This window comes from Pteronotus mesoamericanus, unplaced genomic scaffold (genome assembly GCF_021234165.1).
Source record: "Pteronotus mesoamericanus isolate MK-2021 breed Mesoamerican mustached bat unplaced genomic scaffold, CSHL_Meso_final contig_1201, whole genome shotgun sequence".
Taxonomy (NCBI): Eukaryota; Metazoa; Chordata; class Mammalia; order Chiroptera; family Mormoopidae; genus Pteronotus; species Pteronotus mesoamericanus.
Genome location: NW_026555042.1, coordinates 129,621 through 141,449, shown reverse-complemented (window position 1 = coordinate 141,449; position 11,829 = coordinate 129,621). Strand labels below are relative to the sequence as shown.

Below are 11,829 nucleotides of genomic sequence, written 5' to 3'. Positions count from 1 at the left end.
GCGGCGGGGCGGTCACGGGTGCCGCGGTCGGGGCGCTGTGGGGCGGACGGAGGGGTGAGCCGGGCAGAGTGTCCTGCCCCCCGAGCACCCCCACCCCAGGGCCCGGGGCACGCGTGGGAGGACAGCACCCCAGGCCAGGCTGGCGGGCGAGCTGGGCTGGGGCGGGGGGCGGAGGTTGGGCAGGAGGACAGAGGGCCCCTGGTGCTGAGCGACGGCTGGGTCACCCGCCGTCGGGGCTCACCTGCCGGGCGGCGCGCGGGCCCTCACTGCGGGGCGGGGGCAGGGGGCGGCGCGCTCCCCTCCGCAGGCACCGCCGGCTCCTTCTCCGCGCCTGCCGCGGGCTTCCCGGGGAGCGCAGTGGCCGTGGCTGCGCCCGCCTGCGCGGCCGCCCTGGGTGCCTCCTTGCCGGCGCGGCGGCTGGGCCTCCAGGGCGCGGGCAGCTCGGCGCCCTGCTTGCCACTGGGCTGGTAGGCGCCCAGGGCGGCCATGATGCGGCGGTGGCGCTCGGGGTCCAGCTCCGAGTAGTACATCTCCAGGGTCAGCGGGGTGCACATCCTGTGCTGTGGGGGGACGTGGAGGGGCTGGGCCGACGCGGGGGCCGCCAGGGACAGCCGCCCCTCGGGCCTGACCGTGCCCGCGCCTTTGCGCGGTTCAGTGATGCTGCGCACACGACCTGAAACACCTTTGTTTCTGCCCGAATTTCAAGCCACCAAAGGTAGACCTCCTGTTCAGAAGGAGGGGCCCCAGGGTGCCTCGCCCTTCCTGCGAGGGGGATCCCCAGCGCATGGGGGCCTAACCGGCAGACAAGGGCCCCTTGGGAAGCACAGCAAGGCTCCCCCGGCCCTGTGTTGGGGGGGCGGTGCTCCTGTCTCAGAAACACAGGGGTTGGGGTCAAAGTGGCTGAATTCACGGCTGACAAATCACAGGCTTTGGAATAATACACCAAAAGTGTTAAGAATTCTTATTAAAGAGAGGACAAAAGAGAAGGAAGAAGCGGTGTGCCAACTACGGAGAAAATATTAACGCGATATTCCACAGAGGCCCCACGCATGAGGCGTGGCCTGCTCAGGGCGTTGCTGAGCCAGGAGGGCTGGCCGCCCCCCCGCCCGAGGTTTTACTTCTCAGTGACAGGAAGGTGGGACGTCTCCCTAGGACCACTTTCCCTTTAATCTTTCAGAAGAGGGTCTGAGTGTGTTTGGGGCATAACAGGGCACAGGAGCTTCGGAGATCAGGTTCCCAGGGGTGTGCAGCCGCCAGGCTCACCTGGGGGCGCCCCGCCCGGGCTGCCAAGGAGACCCCCAGGGCTCCTGCCTGGGGCTCCCTCTCGCCCCGCTCCCCCCCGCCCGGGGCCCAGCTTGCCCGCCTTACCCGCAGCAGGAAGCCATCCGGGCAGGCGAGCTGGTCGTACCAGATGGCCTTGTACATGATGAGGACGCAGCCCAGGAGGGCCATGGCGAAGGCGATCATGCGCGCTGCGGGCATCTGCCGTGGGGGTAAGGAGGGGCGGGGCGGGGGCGCTGAACCCCCCTGGGCTCCGGGGGCAGCCCTCGGGGGGCGCTGCACGCGGCACTGAGCCCCCCACCCCGCTGGCCTGGGGCAGGGGTGCTTCTGCCTCAGAAACAACAGATTTTACTACTGACCAATGGAAAGCTTTAGAAATAGTACAGAAAAACGAGGAGAGTCGTCATCGGTAAAGTGAAGAGCTAAAGCAGGGCGGAGGACGCGTGTGCCAGGGCGGGAGCCGGGAGGGCGACTTGGAAGCTGCGCGTCCCCAAGGGAGAGACCGGCGGCCGCTGGGAGGCGCGGCGCCCCTGTCCAGCAGGGGGCGCTGCGGGCCTGCCGGCCACAGGCCAGCCTGGTGCTGCCCAGTCCCCAGCCCTCAGCCCCCGTCCTCAGTCCCTACCCCTCCTGTCCCTGAACCGGGCGCGTCCTTGTCCAGCTTCTCTGACGGCAGGAGCCTGAGCCAGGGGCCCGGGCCTGACCGACTCCCCGCGGGGCTGACCCCGGGCAGCACTGGGTGGGGAGGGCCCGCTTACCCCATGTCTTTCCTCTGAGCTGGTGCCGGCCAGCTTCTGGGCCTCCAGGTCCGGGAGCTTCTTCAGCGGGCCTGTGGAAGGCGGCCCGTATTCCGTCTGTGTCTTGATGACCACCTGTGTGAAGAGATGGCCCAGGGGGACCCTGAGGCGGGAGGCTGGGGCGGGCCCAGCTGCCGGGGCTGTCCAGTGGCCGGGCCCCCGGGGCTGAGACCCTCCATCTGCGGACCGCCGTCAGCTCTGGGGGCGCTGGCTCTCCCCGCCAGGAGCTTCCCCTCCTGCGCCCCACAGCTTAGCCCCCTTCTCCAGGAAGGCGGCCCTGACTTCTGGCTCTCAGTCTCGAGGGCCCTTCCACAGGGGGCAGAGGCAGGTGCCCTGGGCGCCCCCTAGGGGCAAGGATGGAGCTTCCTGGTGTCCACGGGGAAGCGGGGCCAGAACTGCAGCAGACACAGCGGAAGTCCAGGTCGCCGGAGAGCTGCCCTCAGCGAACGCCTGGGGCCGCGGCGCCTGCCCTCACGCTCCCCAACCAACAGCCGACAGATGGGTACAGGGGGCCGTCCCCGGCCCCCCAGCTAGGAAAGTCCTGATGCCACTCGTACTCCGCGGCTTGCGTGGGATCAGGCGGGGCCAGCTGAGCTCTGCTTCCCGGGATTCCTGCTGAAAGCTGTCCCCGCACCAGCCACTCGCCCCAGGACCTGGTCTCAGGCGTGACCCGAGGCGCAAGGGGCCGTCTCCGAGACCGTGTGCGAATGCTCAGTCACTTGTGGCCAGGCTGCCCCGTGTGCAGAGGAGGACGGTGGCTCTGGACGACAAGGGATCAGCTGCATGTGGCCCTGGGGTTTCGGCCCAGCTCTCCTACCCCTTGAAGGAGGCCACTTGCCAATAAACCTCACCCCACACCCCTGTTCCCAGGGCAGACTGAGAAGGATCTCCCACTGGCCCAGGACCCTCACCTGGTCAGAGAACGATGGCTGCAGCTGGGTGACGTCCAGTGGGCTGATCAGGGGGACACTGTCCATGGCAGCCCCGTCCTGGGCCCCCAGGTCTTTGCCCAGCTTCCCGGAGAAGCTCCAGCCCAGCTTCACCATGGTGGGTGGTGGTCCTTGTCCTGTCCGGAAGCAGACACAGGGTCATTGCCCAAGGCCCCCTCGCAGACGTCCACGCCAGCCCAGCTGGCTCTGGGCAGAGAGGGTCCAGAGGGAGGCTGGCCCCCATGCATCTCACACCGGAGCTGGGATGGGCGTGAGGGGTCAGGCCAAACTCCCTGGGGCAACCCAGGCGAGCCCAGCCACAGGCTTCTGGTCCCTTCCTGGCCCCTGGGCTCCCAGTGGGTCCCTCAGCCGCGCCATGGACGGCACCTCTGACCAGCGGCTGCCTAGGCACGCGATGGCGACAGCATTTTCCACTGGCCAACCTGCTGGAGGACATTCCAGGGGCGGCGATTCCAGTCAACAGAAGGCAGTCCCCGACAGAAGCCTGAGGGTAGGGTGGCTGGACTCAGCACATAAAAACAGGACACCAGGGGGCTGATTACGGGGACATCTGAATCGCGGACGAGAAGGATGCTGCTGCCGCTGCTTTTTAGTACAAGCACATCCCCTGCGATTGGCAATACAGGCCATCCTCTCTCAGGAAGTTACTCATTGCCTGTTTGAAATTCAAGTTTAACTGGAGTCCTGCGCTTTATCTGGCACCCCTCCTGGAGATGCAGGAAGGGACACGCAGAAGAGGACAGGGGCGAGTCAACCCCAGGCGGGCCAGACAGACGCAGCAGCCATGGGGCCCCCGGGGCTGGGCGTCCCCGACAGGAGCCGGGGGTCAGAAGGCCACGTCCGGGCGGCGGAGGGGCCTGCGGGGCCGGGAGGAGGGCGAAGGGTCCCGACACGGGGTGGGGGGAGCACAGCAAATGACTCCCAAATGGAAAAAGCAGAAAAGCAAACTCCACTCCGTCAACAAGAAGAAAAGAGAAAGGTCCTGCGTCCACGGAGACCTCGACTCAGCTGTGAAAACCTCCAACAAAGAACGTCAGGCCCTGATAGTCACCATGGAAATCTACGAATCACGCCAGGAGGAAATAATGCAAATTTCATACACAACTTGCCAGAGAAAAGAGCGAAGGAACAGCTTGTGAGGCCAAGATAACGCCGAACTCAAACGGGGGAGGCCGCGGCGGTGGCCCCTCCCCCCCACGCCCCCGCACGGGCCGATGACCGGCAAGTGAGTGGTGCCCGACAAGATATAGGCGCCATCAAAAAGAGGGGGGGTATTCTGGAAATTAATTAGTTTAACATCTGGAAGCAATTAGTATTTTTCGCTATACGAACAGAGTAAAAAGGACACATCATCTCATCAATTTCAGTAGTAGAAAGAGTATTTGATAAGGTTCAACCTCTGTTGACTGGTTTTGCTCTATTTTTTTTTTTTAGAGAGCGAGGAAGAGAGGGAGAAAGTGGGAGAGAAACACCCATGTGCGGTTGCCTCTTGAGCACCCCCTGCTGGGGACCTCGCCCGCAACCCAGGCCTGTGCCCTGACTGGGAATCGAATTGGCGACCCCTCGGTCCACACGCTGATGCTCAGTCCATGGAGCCCCGCCAGCCAGGGCTGTTTGCTGTGTTAAAATCTATCGGCACAGCAGGCAGTAAAGGTCACCCACAGAAGTCCCTGCACCAGCCCTCGCTGAATGTGAGCAGTCAAAGCTTTGCCTTTAACAACAGGATGGAGACAAAAGCACCCTTCGTTTTCAGTTCCGCAAACTGTGGTGCTGGAGGTCCGCGCCACGCTGTGGGGCAGGGGAAGGGGGAAGAGGCGAGGCCTGGGCAGGAGGAGGTCACACGCGCGTTATTCACAGATGAAACGTCTCCTGTGTGTAGAAAATCCAAGAAAAGCTACAGGTAAATTATGAAGGTTGAAAAGTAATGTCAGCAAGTCAATGGACTTCAGGTATTCAGAAATCACTTCGATTTCTATCAGTGACAAAAAAAGTTAGAAAGTTTTTTGGGCAAAGATTTTTATTTAAACAGTGTCAGAAAGAGCGAAGGCTCAGGAATGGACCTGAGAAGAGGCGAGAAGGCGCCCGTGGAGGAGACCATGGGTCGCTCGGCCGGACATTGCCGCCTGACGCCGCGTGAGCCCTGGGTTCCACAAGGACGTGGAGGGAGATGTGCTCGTGGATTTTGGGAGGTTTCATGTTTTAAAGTGTAAATTCCCCTTTAAATGTACCTGTGGAGTCAATAAACCAGTCAAAGCCCAACAGGCTTTTTGGGTGTGAACGTGACCAGCACTGTAATTTTACATGGAAGTCGGAGGAACAAGGAGTCCCCGAACGTCTTGAGGAGGACAAGGGGGTCTCACGCCAGGCACCCAGCCCATCGTACGGCAGTGGGGTTAGGCCGCGTGGCGCTCGTGTGGTTGGCAAAGACCCAGGTGGCTGGCTGCACACACGGACCGCGGACTCATGACAGAGGTGGGGCTGCAACGCAAGGGGGCAGCCGCTGTGGGGTACACACACGTCCCTGTGGGAAACAGCGAGCCCGATCCCTGCCTCACACCACACGCAGAAGCCTATTCTCCGCAAACCAGCCTGAGCTGGAAAGGCGTCTTGAAGATGATAGAGTATTTTCCTGGTCTTGTGGAGGGAATGAGTTCTTCAACATGATGAATAAGCACCAACCATAAAGGAAATATTGATAAAAGGACTGCAAAAAAATGACGAACTTCTGCTTATCAAAACACAGCCTTTGAAAGATGGGAACTGAGACCAAGAAGGTATTTGCAGCCTGAAAATGACAAAAGGCTGTTGCGGGTTCAGCAAGCTCGGCCGACACCCTGCCCCCGCGCCTGCGAGTGTGGCCTCATTTGGAAATGAGACGTGATCGAGTGAAGGTGAGGTCACCCTGGATGACAGGGCCCTGCTCCCGTGACTCCCCGGGGTCCTTACACGAGGGGGGAAGTTGGCCACAGACACACAGGGAAGAGGCCACGTGAAGACGGGGCGGAAACGGAGGGACGCTCCACGAGCCCGGGACACCGGCCCTCGGAGGCTGGAAGGGGCCTGGAAGGAGCCTGCAGCAAAGCAGGAACTGCCGACACCTGATTTCTGACTTCCGGCCCCCCTACCCCTGAAAGAATAAATGCCCGTTGTTTCAAGCCCCCCCCCCCGTGGTGGCCATTTGTCACTGTGGCCCAAGGAAGCCACTGGCCTCTGAACATGGCTCTCCTTTGTCCCCATCTGCACCCCCTGAGAAGACTGCCGCGCCTCTCACCCCCCAAATTCCTGTCCTAGGGTGACCTCACCACCCTCAAACGCCCTCCCTGTGACAGCCCCACCAGCACACGCACCCGCCAGGCCCCCAGGTGACCTCTGTCCCGCGTCCCAGCGGTTGCAGGTGTGGGGAGGCCCTGTGGGGACAGAGGCGGCCCGCCCAGGAGCGAGCCAGAGATGACGGGCGCAGTGTGGCAGGCGCAGGGCAGGGGGGCCCGCGCTGTGCAGGGCTGGCGGCGTCGGGGCCGAGAGGGGCATTGCTCAGGGCCGCCGCCGCAGTGCGGAGACGGGGGAGGACCTACAGGGAAGGTCCTCCCAGGGCCCCGCAGAGTCCGGACCCTGCGCCCTGGCCCGGGCCCTTACAGCCGAAGTGCCGCCCAGGCCCAGGCTGGGGGCGGGGCTCTCCCGGGTGGGCGGGGCCTGGCCAGGGCTCCGCCCACGAGGGCCCCTGGCCCAGGCTGGCAGGCATCTCCCGGGGCCGTGCGGGGGAGGTCAGTGCTCGGTGAGGCAGGGGTGGTCTCGGGGACGATCAGAATATTAACACAGAGAGGTCGAGCCATCCGGTGCGAGGAAGAAAAGAGAGCTCCCGCCTAGAAGGGGCCAGGGATGAGGGACCGATACGCGAGACTTCCGGATGGGAGGTGGGGGCAGCAAGTGCCCAGAGACTGAGGGGAGGTTGGGGGACCCCAGCCCCCTTCCACTGGGGGGGCCTTCACGGAGCCGACGCCCCCGTGGTGCAAGCCCGATGTTTGCGGTTTGCAGCACGGAGCGCGGAAAGCGTCAGGGTCTGACCAGGAGCTGGAAGGCCGAGATCTCCCCACACCCCCATCAGGGTCTCCGCTTCTGAGGCCGGTCGGTCCCCTTTGGGCCAAACCAAAGGTCCAACTCCTCTGACGCAGCTTGACGTCCACATTACGTAGTGGTGGGTTTCCTTGGCAACGGAGAGGCGCCAGCAATGACTCCCCTCCAGAAAGAGGAGTAGCTACTTAGGGCCCTCTGGACCCTTCGAGTCTGGTTCCAGGCCCCAGGCGCCGGGCAGGATGCTGGGGGAGGGGCTGGGCCGCAGGTGGGGACACCTCCCCCCAACACGTCTTTCCTTTGCTGAGTCACAGGACCCACTGGGAAGGCTGGCCGAGCTCAATCACGTGACAGACAGAGCTCCACAGAAAGGGGTAGAGGGTCGTCCCTACTCCTCCCACCGGCCCCTCCCCCTCCGCACCTCCTCCGCGCTGTAATTGTGTCTTTTCCAGCGGGTCACCTGCTCCCCATCCGCTGACGGCTCCCGGGGCAAGGGGCGGTGCAGGCCTCTTCTCCGAGGCTTGGGGAGGGGGCACAGGGTGAGCGAGAAGTCAGTGCTGATGGAGGGATGGAGGGACACGGACCCTTAGGTGAAGGCCCGTGAAGCTCGGCTGCAGGTCACAGTCACAGACTCGCTTTCGCACCGCCCCACACTCGGGATGCTGCGTCAGGAGAGGTGCGCGCCAGCGCGCACGGGCACCAGCGCGCACGGGCACCAGCGCGCACGGGCACTAGCCCGTGTCGGGCGTGCATGTGACTGCGGAGCGCAGGGGGCCTGCTAGCCTGGCTGAAACCCAGCAGACTGCCCAGCCCCCACCCTGGTGCCCTCCCGCCCCTCGCCCTGTGCGTTTGGCTCCTACTTCAAGGGCAGGTAGACTGCAGGCTAGCGGCCCAGCTATGAGGCCCAGAAAAGGGAGCCGGGTCGGGGAGACCCAGGGCTGCAAATGGCTTCTGCTCCCCACGCACCAGCCACCTGTGGCCCCGCATCTGGCGCCTGCGAGCGGCAGGTGGTTCTCCGAAATGCCCCTCCCTGCCCTAGGCGGCCTCCAGCCGGCCACGCAGCACCCCCGCCCCCGTGTCCCCAACGTTTCTCGCCGCTGTGGTATGTTCGACGCTCCTTCTGCCAAACCCCTTTTCCCCCTCACCCTACTCCCCCCACCCAGAGCTGGGGTCCCGTACCTGGCGCCTACGCCCCATCTCAGGACGCCCAGCTCTCACTGGCTCTCCCACATCTGCAGGGGTGGAGCCGGCTCCTGGGGAGGGGGCTGCAGGCACCACGGGGCAGGGGGTGATGTCCGGCAGCCCTAGCCCACCCGAGCTTCCCCACTCTGTCCAGGACCGGAGATGTGTGCGCGGCCGGACACCGCGGCCCTTCCGGGAGGCCCAGACAGCAGCTCGCCCCGCGGGGGCCCGGTCGTCCGGGAGGCCTGGGGACCACAGCCTCGCTCAGGTCGGCGGAGCCCCTGAGGGAGGACCTCGGCTCGGCCTGCCCGCCATCGGGCCAGGCGCAGCGCGCCCCGCACTCCCGTGCACGCTGCCAGCCCCGCACACGCACCGGTACACCTGCGCACACGCCCCCCGCCCCGCTCTTCGCTCCACAGGGAGAAATGTGGAAATGGCTCACGGGCGGCTCCGACGGGCTGCGGCGGCGGGCTGCGGTCTCCGGACTCCGGACGAGGATGCGGTTCCAGACGCTTCGCAGCCGCAGCTGGGGCGGGGCGGGGGAGGGGCTGAGCCCCAGACCGAGGCTACTGTTGCTGGGGAGACGCAAGCTGGGGGAGGGGAGCCCGGCGCCTGCCCCCCGCCGCAGCTGCACCCGGGCCCCACAGCCTCACGCCTGCTCAGGCGCGCGCGCACACCTCACTGCAGGGGACAGACGCCCTGGTCAGCTGAGCCCTGGCCTGGGCATATCCGGCTCTCAGACTTCGCTCCGGCCTCCCTCGGTCACCTGGGTTGAGGCACCGCTGGGTTTGGTCGCCGCCCCCTCTTCTCCCGTTTCAGTATCTAAGCTCCTGGGCTGTCAGCTTCCCTCGGGCAAGCCTGTCTGTCATTCTCGGTCACTGTCGCGCCCCAGCGCCGGCTCAGTGCGCGGCAGAGAAGGCGCCGCGCAGATGTTTGGTGTCATGGCAGCCGTGCGCCCCCTGTCCCCATGGCTGGAGGGCAGCCATGGCCGCGGCCGGAGCCGCGCTCCCCGTTGCTGCTGAACAGCCGCCTGTGTTGGGCTGTCCCTCCGTCCACAGGGACCGCTGCCGGCCGTCTGGGCCAGCGCTGCCGCGGATGCTCTCGCGGCCCTGCGCGGACACAGCCTCTCTCGTAGCCTAGGAGCCGAGTGGTGAGGTGGGACTGTAGCTCACATTTCACTTTTTAGGGAAATACTAAACTTTTCCCCAAAGTGGCTGCACCATGGTACATTCCTACCATCCATGTATGAGTCTTGTTTCTCCACATCCTTGTCAACACTTTTAATTTTTTATAATGGCAGTTTTTCTTTTTTAAGATTTTATTTTTAGAGGGAAAGGGAGAAAGAGCGGGACAGAAACATTGATGTGCGGTTGCCTCACATGCCCCTCACGGGGACCCTGGCCTGCAGCCCAGGCCTGGGCCCCTATGGGAATTGACCGGCGACCCTTTGATTAGCAGGCCAGGGCTAATTTTTATTATTACAGTCACCTCTATGACTGGGCTAGTCCCACCGCCTGCGTGGCCCCCAGGAGGGGAGGGGCTGGAGGCTGAATCAGTCGCCATAGTCTAGGATTTTATCCATCTTGCCTGTGGAACGAAGCTTCTACAAAACCCCGAGAGGACTGGCTTCGGAGAGTTTCTGGGCTGGTAAGCGTGTGAAAATTCGGGGGGAGTGGTGTTCCCCAAGGCGGCATGGAAGCCCCGCCCCTTCCCCGGGCCACCTCCTGTGCGTCTCTTGGGGCGTTTGCTTGTGCGTCCGTCTACAGTGAAGCGGTGGTCTTCTGAGTAAAGCGCCCCCTGAGCTCTGTGACCCACTCGGGCAGGCTGGTCGAATCCAAGGCGAGCAGGCTGCAGCCCCCGACCCACAGCGGGCCGGTCAGAAGCGCAGGGGGCAGCCTGGCTGAGTCCGGAGCCCGAGGCGGGGCGGGGGCACCCTGGGGACTGAGCCCTGACCCTGTGGGGCCTGGCGCCCGTCCAGGCAGAGGGTGTCAGAGTGGAGGGGAACAGCAGGGTGCCCAGGGGTGCTGTGGTGTTGGAGATTTGCTTGTGGTGTGGGGACCACCCCCCAATATTGTTATTGGTGACCAGATTCCTTAAAGGCCCTGGTGCCGATACAAAATGGGCAAGAGAGTATTTATGTCACCAAAGAAAGTAGATGGAGGGCAAAAAAGCCCACGAGAAGACGCTCAACACCAGTCATCTCCAGGAAGAAACTCGGAACGGGAGGCACCGACACCGCCGCCCCCACTGCCGGCGCGGGCGACGGGAAAGACCAGCCCCGAGGGCCGCCAGGGCCCGGGGGCCGAGCGCGCATTCCCTGTGCCGGCGACGTCAGCCAGGACAGCAGCCCTGGAAAACAGTTTGGGGGTTTCCTAAAAAGTCACACACACACACCTACCATGTGACCTGGCCATTCCACTCCAGGCCTCTCTGTCCACAGAGGGGCGTGCATGTCACCACAAGCATATCTGCAATGGGCACATGCCAGACACAGCCCAGCTGGAGTGTCCCCGTGATGGGAAACCCGCCCCTCGGCAGCGGAAGGCGTTATGGATGCACACAACATGCGCCCTCCCCCGGCAACCGCCGAGTGCGGAAGCCAGCCCACAGAGCGCGTGTGCGGCTTTCCAGAACGGCACACCGACCTGTCCCGACAGCGCGGACCGGGCGAGGGGCGCCGGAGGTGCTGCATGGCTCCTGGAGCGCCAACGGTGCCCAAATCCCTTTCCCCGTGAACTTGAGACGCGTGCCGCGGTGTGGCCGGCAGTGGCCGTGGGGTCTGAGGCTAGGCCTGGGAAGTGACGGGACGCCGCTCTCCGCCCGGCGGGCCGTCGGCCTCCAGGCTGAGACGCGGGGCACCAGCCCCGACACAGGAGCCGCCCCCAGTCCCTGGGGGACGAGACCAGGGGCCCCGGCCGCTCCAGCCCGACACTCGGGGCTGCGGGAAGACCTGGAGGAGGAGGGACCTCAGGAGAGGCCCTGGCGCCTGGGACAGGGGCTGGAGGGATGTTCTCCCACCTGTGAAGAGACCCAGCCTGAGCACTTCACAGGAAGCCATCGCGCCTCACAAGCACCCCCTGCAGGCCAGCCCTCTGCCTGGGCCACTGTGTCCCCTCTCCCAGGACAGCTCCGGCTCCTGCGTATTCAGGAGGCACGCAATCCCTGGGCCTACAGGCCTGGGGCCCGGCCGGCACCCAGGCAGCTCGAGCCCCCCACCCGCGTCTCCGTAGCACCTGACGCAGGATCCCCTCCCGGGGCCTCCAGACAAGCCCTGCAGCCCCGTGGATTGATGTGGAAGCCCCCGCTCCTCACAGGGCCACCTGGGGAGCCGCTGCCCTGCCTCCAGGCCTCCCACCCTGGGCGCCTGCCCAGGTCCCCAGGTGAGTTGTCTCCAGCCAAAGGACCCCCGAGTCAGGAGGCCCAAGCCTACTGGGAGGCGGAGGCCGGCCTTCCCCACGGGCTCCACCCCCTGGGGAGCCAGCAGCCTCCCTGCGTTTGGCACAGACAGGCCTCCGGGAGCGAGAACGGTGCTGTTCTTTAAAACTTCAGGCCGA

At 64.6% G+C, this 11,829-nt stretch overlaps 1 protein-coding gene across 3 annotated transcripts; it reads right to left on the bottom strand.

The window, feature by feature from the left end:
* Window positions 1–263: 263 nt before the first annotated feature.
* On the bottom strand, window positions 264–8,998 carry CALY (calcyon neuron specific vesicular protein). 3 transcript variants are annotated; one of them, XM_054584856.1, is made up of 5 exons: window positions 8,718–8,998; window positions 2,987–3,141; window positions 2,037–2,150; window positions 1,369–1,482; window positions 264–560 (listed from the first exon to the last, which is right to left on the bottom strand). In XM_054584856.1, exons 2-5 carry the CDS (start codon window positions 3,119–3,121, stop codon window positions 264–266), a joined length of 660 nt encoding a protein of 219 aa, XP_054440831.1. In that variant the 5' UTR covers window positions 3,122–3,141; window positions 8,718–8,998. The 3 variants fall into 3 exon arrangements, with proteins under 3 accessions (XP_054440831.1, XP_054440839.1, XP_054440821.1); XM_054584864.1 differs by lacking the exon at window positions 8,718–8,998 and adding an exon at window positions 8,273–8,409; XM_054584846.1 differs by lacking the exon at window positions 8,718–8,998 and adding an exon at window positions 7,515–7,746.
* Between the last annotated feature and the right edge of the window lie 2,831 nt (window positions 8,999–11,829).